This window comes from Penaeus chinensis, chromosome 26, assembly GCF_019202785.1.
Source record: "Penaeus chinensis breed Huanghai No. 1 chromosome 26, ASM1920278v2, whole genome shotgun sequence".
NCBI lineage: Eukaryota > Metazoa > Arthropoda > Malacostraca > Decapoda > Penaeidae > Penaeus > Penaeus chinensis.
Genome location: NC_061844.1, coordinates 15,785,077 through 15,795,076, shown reverse-complemented (window position 1 = coordinate 15,795,076; position 10,000 = coordinate 15,785,077). Strand labels below are relative to the sequence as shown.

The 10,000-nt window shown below is 39.7% G+C and overlaps 1 protein-coding gene across 1 annotated transcript in view; it reads left to right on the top strand.

Moving 5' to 3' along the window:
- LOC125038886 (small integral membrane protein 14-like) overlaps window positions 1-6,397 on the top strand; it is a 14,089-nt gene extending 7,692 nt beyond the window's left edge. The window contains exons 3-5 of the mRNA XM_047632518.1: window positions 1-16; window positions 672-823; window positions 2,691-6,397. The exon at window positions 1-16 is cut by the window's left edge and continues 33 nt beyond it. Of these exons, the coding sequence (XP_047488474.1) occupies window positions 1-16; window positions 672-823; window positions 2,691-2,729 (207 nt within the window). The 3' untranslated portion in view covers window positions 2,730-6,397. The remainder of the gene's footprint in view (window positions 17-671; window positions 824-2,690) is intronic.
- The last annotated feature ends 3,603 nt before the right edge of the window (window positions 6,398-10,000 follow it).

Sequence of the window (10,000 nt, the reverse complement as noted above, 5' to 3'; positions counted from 1 at the left end):
GAATGTTTCAATGAAAGTAAGTATGAAGACGGATGGTGGCGTTTGAGAACCTTCATACGATGGTAGTATTTTCCTTCCTTTCTCATTTGTTTAATCCATGCTTCATCACACACAATACGTTTATTGAAAGAAGTTTATGGAAAGGATCAATAATTTATTAATTTTGTTTGAGGCTAGGAGAAAAAAATATGGTTCCTGTAAAATTCTATAAAAATATTAGAGCTGGATGTCAGTTGGTGATGTTCAAAGTGATAATGTTTATAATACTTCAAGGATAATAGATAGTTTGTTTTTTCAATCTGGCCATATGTCCCTAATTATTTTTACCATGTTACTGGAACCTCAGTATTTGTTTAGTGGCTGAATCTGTTAATATTACAGTTGCCCTTCTAGTTTAACAGAAGTGCAATCATCCTCCATCACTGACAGGCTTTGGAACACTAAGGGATATTTTTCGATAACACATAATTCTTTATATGGTTCTTTAGTACCTGAACCACATGTTCTTAAGAGGATTTTTAAGGGAGATGTTAATGATAGTAATTAGGTGCTAGGTAATTGTTTTTAGAAACTGCAATTAGTCCCAGATTACCCTCATAACCCCACCAAAGCTTAGGGAAGAGAACTTTCCTCTCCACCTGACAGTCCTCTTTCCCCCCCCTTCCCCCCAGTGCCCGGGCCAACAATGCCCGCCCGTGACACTGGCTCTGATGGCATGATGCTCATGGCCATGATGTGGGGTCTTCTCGCCATTGTCCTGTTCTTCTTGCGGCCGTCATCCCTTCGCTCCAACCCAGACGCCAAGCCCTCCAACAGCCACCAGGTGAGGGGCGCAGGGGTTCCGAAGCTGGTCTCAAAAACGTGACTCCCTCGCCTGATTATGATAATGAGTTTGTACCTCCTTGTGGTAAATATAGTTTTTGTGCAAGTCTGGCTTTGTAAGGTTTATAGGACGACCAGAAGGTAAACCACACAATGAACAGATTTTTAAGGCAGTGAAAGGTGCAGTACCTCATTCAGTGCAAGAAGAACAATAATGTTGGCATGGCAGGAAAGGGTTTGTTTACGTTTTGGGATTGGGTCTGAGGGGAAGGGTTAGTTGATTGCTTGAATTGTTACCAAGGACTGTACATGTATTTTATCTTACAATATAAAGTTTCTTTAACCCCTTACTGATGGGTTTAGAAAATAAAAATAAAACTCTATGCTCTGGAGATTAATGGCAATGAGCCAACTTTCAGTGTGTGGCCCGTCGGTATGGGGTTAATATGCTGAAATATGTATAATGGTTTATATTAAACAAAATTAACAAATTTGTTTAACTTCAGTTGGTGTCATAGGGCAAAGAACATTGATGAAGGAATTTCTTGTCACATCCCCCCTCCCTTTTTTTTTTTTCTTTTCCATTTGCTTGTTTTTTCTCTTGTCATACGATTTGCCTGTCCTTTATTTCTTTGGTATATATTGTATAACAGCAATACTTGTCATGGTGAGGGTGGGCCTTATTGCCAAGTGGCACCTATACATGCTATGACAATGGAGGCTGCTTTTGGTTCAGTGTGTTGTTTTCACTTAATTTTAATGTTTAAGGGGTTGTTTGTGAGTGAAATGTCAGTTTTCAATGTTTATGTTAAAACCTGTAATTGCCCAGTCTAGAGTCAGAGCCATTGGGGAGGAAAACAGTTTCCCCTGCACCTTTTGGCACCAACAGGCTACAAAATAGACAAGTCAGAACTTCACTTAAAAAAAAATGAAAGCTATTAACCCATTCGCCCTGGAGTTATGTTCTGTCCCTTGTATATCTTTGTGAATGTTTTTACATGCAGATGGCTCCACATGTTCTCAGCCAGCAAAGAGTCTATCATTAACCCTAGTGACCGATCATGATTTCCCCATTCCTTGAATTGGTGGGAAAATGTGTTTTTCTTTTTAATACAGTTGACATCGATACTGTTATTATTGCTATTGATGTCATTAAATTGTTTTTAAAATCTCGATAACATTTAAAACAATGAATTAATGCATTTTTTTTTTTTTTTTTTTTTTTTTTTTTTTTTTCCAAAAGTCAAGGAAAAGGATAAACTGGTGAGATAGGTAGGACTAATAACTGACTGCTTGCTGACTAAGCACTTTTAGAGCCATCTATGTGTAATTACAACATATAAACTGTATTACATTGGGCATGGCATGTATTCTTGCCATACATGGTGATTGGGTTAAGATGGACTGCATGGTTAACCCATTGGCGTCGGGTATAGAAAATAAAAAAAACTCTACGCTCTGGCGAACAGCTGCAACGCGCCGACTCTGAGCGCGTGAATTCAGTACATCAAGCCGAATCATTGCCTCGGGGCGCTTTGGCGCGGCGCCGCTGCGGACAGCCACACGCCTCATTTCGGGCGTATTGTTATGACGGCGATAGCCGTGACTCGTCGCCATTGGGTTAAATATATCAAATACATTACAATCTTGTATGTATCTTATGTGTAAATATCTTTGTCTCCTTTTCCCTTTCAATTTCTTTCTCCCAGATAATTTTCCCCCTTAGCAAAATTGTAGTCTTTGTCGTCCTATTGAAGTGAAGTTCGTCTTTAAAGATGTTTAATTTTTTTTTTAACAGATATTTACTTATTGTTTTTATCATATCTTTCACTCTCTAACAGAAATTAATTTTTGGCTTTCTTCCACAGGATGGGGGATCCCCACCAGCTCCTCCAACGGCCAACTAGACCCCCAGCAGTAGCCTACAGGTCACCACGTTGTCTCCTCCCTCCCTGCCCCAACCCTCCAGCTCAACCCATCGCCTCCTGACACTCTCCCAAGTGACTTTTTTTTTTTCTTTCTTTTTTCTTTTTCTTTTTTCTTTCCACCTCGTATGTGGAGGAAGACTTTGGCGACCCCATTTTGTTGTGCTGTTCACCCAAAGGCTTTGGGACTGTTTCATCTTTGTCCTTTCTTTCTTTATCGTGGTTCCACTTTTTTTTCAGATTCTCTTTCTTGATATCTCTATCTGAAATGAGTTTTTTTTTTTCCTCCCTTTTCTTTTATTCTTTCCCTTTTTGTCTTTTTTCTTTCCCCTCTTTTCTTTTTTCTCATTCTCTTCCTCTGTCCACGCCTTCTTGAATAGCACAACAAAGGAGATTCAAGGTCTGGCAAGTGAAGGAATTGGCACAGGCATTTTCTGAAAGGAGTTCCAGGGAGATTGATTTGGGTCTCGCAGTCTAAAGGACTCCTCTTATTCTCTTATTAAGATGTTTGTTTTGTATCATGTTCATTCTTCAAAGACTTAGAGAAATTTTGGTACTGTATCAAGAGTTTTATTATCATGGCAGTTGATTAATATTCATGTTAACTGATCTCGGAAACTGGTAAGAAAAAAAGCCATTTGTTCTTTATTGCTGTGTTCAGGATCTTGACTTTTATATTGTACCTTTAATATTTATACAGTTCTATTTTTCTTCAGAAGTTTTATTGATTAAAATAAGTGTAAAATCCAGTGTCAGTATGTAGAAATAAGAGCCAGTACATGCTTTGATCTTGAACCCCTTGGTGATAGGTGAAGGAAACCAAAAAAAAAAAAAAAAATGACTTTGAGCGCGGGAGTTCGGTACATCCGAATCACCGGCTCGTAGCACTTTGGCGCGCTGCCACGGCATACAGCCGCACGCCACAGATCGAGCAGTTTGTTTTGACGCCTTACGGCGTGACCCATCGGGAAGGGGTTAAAGAAGGACTAAAGGATAGTCAGTGAATTTTATTCATTCTTTTCATTTTGTGTTATAAGTATACTTTATAGTCAAATTCAAAGGATATCCTAAGTTGAAAAATCAAATACAAACACTTTCTGAGGTCATGGATATCAAAATTGGAATGGGAAGTACTTACATCACAGCACTGTTATTGTGTGTGTTTGTTTTGGTAGATTCTGGCATACATAAACTGGTATACACTTGCACACATGGCAGATAGTATGAAGTGCAGAGGTGGTGCAGATTCTAGTTTCTGTCATGAGATTACAGTGCTAATCAAGAATCACAACAAATTATCATGGTAAAGGGAGATGCCTCAGAAAGCAGCAGTACAACTGGTATTTAGAAATGTAAGAAGATTTTTACCTGTGATATTTGCAGAATACCCTTTCACCCCCCCCCCCCCCCCATGCCCCTCCTCCTCCTCCTCTTTCCCCAAAAAGCAAATATTGAAAATTTAGTTCTTTAATGCCAGGCCACCCACCCACCCCTCTTCCTCCATCCCCAAAGAGCCTGGGTGCGAGTCCTTGTCCAGGGCCTCCTTTTGGCTTGACAGAGTGCTGAAGGTCCAGGGTGAGGTTGTACCCAGAGGTCAAGCTGGGTTCCCAGGTCAGTAATCTAAAGCCTAAAGTTAACTGCGTTCGCTCTCAAGCATAGCAATAGCAGCATGCTATGGGATTGCCTTCGCAGTGCAAAGGTTGAAGTGACTCGATAAACGTCTTGAATGTAAAGAAGCACATGGGGGGTGGTTACACTAGACAAAGCACAGCCTCCTTTTGGGGCCTTGTGTGTGTGTGCAGGTGTGCATCACGGTTAGAGACCTATGAATCTCAGAGTAAATAAAACGAGTTTCATAGGAAAAGTTGAAATATAATCAGTGGCTGGAGGGAAAGAGTCTGTTCCAGGTGTGCAGAAGGACTGACTGACTCCCTCACTATGTGGTCTTTTTTTTTTCTTTCTTTCTTTGTTTCTTTTCCTTTTCCTTTTCCTTTTCTTTTCTTTTTTCTTTTAGTTTTCTTTTTCACCACTTTCATTTGGTCATACTGCTGTCATGCTTGACTAATCTCAAATTCCTCAATTCAATAGAAGCACAAACAATAGAATGAAAGACATATAAGCACAAGAACACATTTAAATGTAATAATTTTTTTTTGTCATAAAGAATATTAACACCACTTGCACAGTGAATTACTTTTTATCTTTTAAAATAGAGAGCTTTTACATCATTAATAATTCTTTAATCTTTTTATTTCTGAGCAAAACTAGTGCAGCAGGGTAGTTTGTTCCAGCATTCCATGACCACAAATTGTCAGGTTGTGCCGATGAAGGATTAAATCACAAACCAAAGGGAAGGAAGAGGTTTGGGCTTTTGTCCATGGATGTGAAGGAGGACTTGATTGATGAAGGTGTTGGTTTCACGTGCGCATCGTCAAGCAGGCGTGCTGACAAATGTGAATCGACAGAGCGAAAGGTCATGTCGACCACAACACAGGTGCATTTGCAGTGAGCTAGTTACATTTTTGTTTTTTATATTGTTTTAGTTTTAAATGTTTTATAAAAAATTGTCAGGTCCTCTTTGGAAATACCCTTTTTTATAAGAGTAACAGCACCACACTGCCTAAAGCCCTTTGTACATGAATTGTTTAGTAGACTATCAAGGACACAGAACCAAATGTTAAAATCAGAAGTAACACTGATGTATATAATGTTATTTTAGGACAGGCATTTGATGATCATTCTCTTAAAATCCAGCAGTTAAGTTGTTCAGGACCAAAATAAAAAGCTAGTCTTTGGCAATATTGAGTCTTTTGTGCTGATACTTATCTCTAGAATGTTTGGTTTCATTTTTGTAAATTATATGAATATTTGTGTATGATTATTAGAGCATATAATCTAATTATGGGAACTGTCACATATTTGTTTGAAGTGTGACTTGTTATATCACAGGGTCCAAAGAACATGAATTGGCTGTTTTATGAAATTTTTATGAAAAAATTTTACATGCTGGATGTTTCCTCATCCTCATTTGTAGGTTTAAGGCAATTGCTTCCTTTCATAAGTCATAAGGAAAGACCATCAGAGCCTGTACTATGCATAAGAAATTCCCCGCCCCTTATTCCTCTCGAAAGGAGAAAAACTACAGCTTTGCGGCGAGAGAGAGAAGAAAAAGAGGAGTCGTTTTCGAAAGGCTTATTCTATCATTTGTAACCAAACCATTTCTGCAATATTATATTTACTGAGTATTATAGATTAATCAGTTATTTTTCTTTTTTGTTCTCTTTTTTGTATATGTAACAAATTTGACATATGGTTTGATGGTTAGGAAAAACCGCTCACAATAGTCATTTCAGCATTTCAGTGCAGCTGAGGAAAGATTTGCACGTTGTCAAGAAAACTCTTGTAAAAATAGTGAACTTTTTAAAATGTGTATTAGGTATTTTGCTTTTGTAAGTTTTCAAAAGAGATAAGTCAGATTTTAATGAAGGGAGAAATACCTATTGAACCTAGTTTTTCCTAGTCCCAAATCATTTTATTTCCAGTTATAGTATTTATATACAATATAATCTAAAGGGATGGTTAATTATTTAGGAACTATATTAAACTTTTTGGCACAAATGAAAAATATATAAATAAAATAAAAGAATCTATTTTTTGGTTTTCCTTCTTACCTTATAAAGTATTTATCTTGCTGTTGCTCAGGTTTGGTAAAAGATGCAGGCAGATTATTCTTTACTGATTGTAGTTCATGGTAATTCCTGTAACTTAGCTAATCATAATGCTTGTTTAAAAATGTATTTCTCCCCCCCTCAAGGGGTATGGTAAATCTTAACTTGTTGAAGAATTGTCTGAATATTTTACATGCTACAGGATTTTGTTTTTATATGTAAACTGTACTGAATTTGTATGTTTGATCAAGTATCTACTTGGTTCAGAGCTGTTGCAATTAAAATAAATTATAACAGTAACAATAATTCACAATATGAACAGTTTTTTTCATTTATAAGTATTGTATTAACTCTTCATAACTATTGATTTGAACTAGAACATAAACAGACTTAAAAGATAACAATTGACAAGAATGTTATTGCAAGCAGTACAACGCTGTAATGAAATGAGTGGTCTCCAGCTCACTTTTTCTAATCACCTAATGTGTAAATATGCTTCAATTAATCTTTTATGTAAAGTAACAAAACTAGCTGATACTCCATTTAAAAACAACAAAAAAAACTATAATCTGAAGATTGAATTATGTTCATTTACCTTTTTCTCCAACAATATACAAGGCCATAACTAACATACATGATAAACCTAAAAACTTTCATAGAACATATAAGCTATTATGCTTCCTTTTCTTCATAATTAATGCACGCTTATGCTCTCCTCTCTCCTCCTCTCTTCTCTCTCTTCTCTCTCTTCTTCTCTCTCTTCTCTCTCTTCTCTCTTCTTCTCTCTTCTTTTCTCTTCTTCTCTCTCTTCTTCTCTCTCTTCTTCTCTCTCTTCTTCTCTCTCTTCTCTCTCTTCTCTCTTCTTCTCTCTTCTTTTCTCTTCTTCTCTCTCTTCTTCTCTCTCTTCTTCTCTCTCTTCTTCTCTCTCTCTTCTTCTCTCTCTCTTCTTCTCTCTCTTCTTCTCTCTCTCTTCTTCTCTCTCTCTTCTTCTCTCTCTCTTCTTCTCTCTCTTCTTCTCTCTCTCTTCTTCTCTCTCTTCTTCTCTCTTCTTCTCTCTCTTCTTCTCTCTCCTTCTCTCTCTTCTTCTCTCTCTTCTACTTCTCTCTTCTTCTTTTCTCTCTTCTTCTACTTCTCTCTTCTTCTTTTCTCTCTTCTTCTTTTCTCTCTTCTTCTTTTCTCTCTTCTTCTTTTCTCTCTTCTTCTTCTCTCTTCTTCTTTTCTCTCTTCTTCTTTTCTCTCTTCTTCTTCTCTCTTCTTCTTCTCTCTTCTTCTTCTCTCTTCTTCTTCTCTCTTCTTCTTCTCTCTTCTTCTTCTCTCTCCCCTCCCCCCCCCAATCCCTTGCCTGTTGTTGTGGTGGGGGGGCTTAGGAGGCGGAGACTGGGACCCAATTCTTTTTTTCCCCCTCCTACTTTTTCCTTTCTGTCCCTTCACCAACCCCTTCTACTATCCACTTCCTAAGGTGTGAGAGCCGTGCTGAAAGGATGAAAGGCTGACTTTGTGCTTGTCCTGAACGGCCTGAGGGAGCCATGGGCACAGTATTCCCCTGCTATAGTTGTCTAGCCCTTACTCCTCAAGCGACCCTGAGGGGTGGACCGTTTCTCTCCCCAACATACTCCAGGCTTATCATGGCCAACAATGAATAACCTTTAACCATTAACCATACCATTATTAGAGGCAATGAGCTTGCCTCTTCATCAAATAGCTCCACCAATTCAAACTCGCCCGATTCCCTGACCCCAGGCTCTCCTTTGATCACGGCTCTGAACACTACAACTAATACCCCCTCCTCAATGCCGACTAGTACAGTATCCACCCTAATCAACACCGCAGGAGACATTTCTACTCCCAACATGCTCAACTTCAACAACTATACCCCCACAACCTTCTTCATCAACTACCCCATTCTCCCTTATACTACCTTACAACCTTATTGTCCACCTCCCTCAACACTACTCCCTCTTCCACATGCCCCCGTCCTTCTACTACCCCCATCTCAACAAAATTCTTAAATACTCTATTTAGCCCAGCCAAATGGGACCGATTTTTCGTGATCCCTCCCACAACTTCTCACACTTTCTGCTTTGACAACCTGTTATCATTCCTCAAATGCATATACATCCTTAACTTGATCTAACCCCTATACATTACCTTACCCAACCTTAACCCATTTACTCGTCAATTCCTTTGCCCAACTTTGACAACTAATCACTAACTCAACCACCCTTCACTACCATTTACTATAGTGCTACATGACCTTAGATGTCTAGCACATTTATTTTGCTTTTAACCATTAACCATTAACCTTAGATGTCTAGCACATTTATTTTGCTTTTAACCATTAACCATTAACCATTACCCCTCCAGGGGACCCTGAGGGGTGGACTGTTTCTCTCCCCAACATACTCCAAGCTTACCATGGCCAACAATGAAGATTTTATACCACAATTAGGGGCATTGAGGCTTGCCCCTTCATCAAATAGCCCCACCAATTCAAACTCTCCCGATTCCCCGACCCCAGGCTCTCCTTTGACCACGGCTCCGAACACTATAACTACAACCCCCTCCTCAATGCCTACTAGTACAGTATCCACCCTAATCAACACTCAACCCCCAGGAGACATTTCTACTCTCCCAACATGCTCAACTTCAACACCTCTACCCCCGCAACCTTCTTCATCAACTACCCAATCCTCCCTTACTACCTTGCAGCCTTATTGCCCACCTCCCCATAACACTACCCCCCTCAACACTACTCCCTCCTCCACACGCCCCCGTCCTTCTACTACCCCCACCTCTACAAGAATCTTAAATACTCTATTTAGCCCAGCCAAATGGGACCGATTTTTCGTGATCCCTCCCACAGCTCCCTACTCTGACAACACCCTTCTCTTCTAGCAATGTCTCCAAAAACAAGTAGGCAAAGTCTCTTTCCGTAGCCGACCCGACCGTCCCCGTCTCGTCACAGTACCATCTGAAAACCAAGCTATAGCATTATCAAATCTAACTGATCTATATGGGAACCCCATCCCTGCAGAAGACTTACTCGCCTGTCTCACGGACTATGATGCGGTATCAGTACAATGCTACTCCATTCCTCCTCCCAGAGGTCATCGTAAGAAACCCACTAACATTGCCAAAATTACTTTCTGTAGACATGAACTACCCTTTAATGTATACATCGGTGGAGAATCCTTCCCTGTCCGACCATATCAACCTCCTCCTCGTCAGTGCCAAAATTGTTGGCGATTAGGACCTCCTGCCAAACATTGCCGTTCCACAGCCAGATGCCCATTATGTGCCCAACCTGGCCATACCCGATCAAACTGCTCTGCACAATCACGCACCTGTGCCAACTGTGGCGGCCCCCATAATGTATTTTATAAAGGCTGCCCCACCTACAAATTTGAGTCTGAGGTAGCAACTCTCAGATTCAGACTTGGACTCACTCTACGTGAAGCCAGACAGGAAGCACGTCAACAAGGTTTTTCTCTTACTCCCTACTCCAGAAATGTTGCTCACTCTGCCACTCCCCCTACCTCTCAAGCGCCTACACCCTCCTCTAAACCTATCCCTCCTCCATCTAAC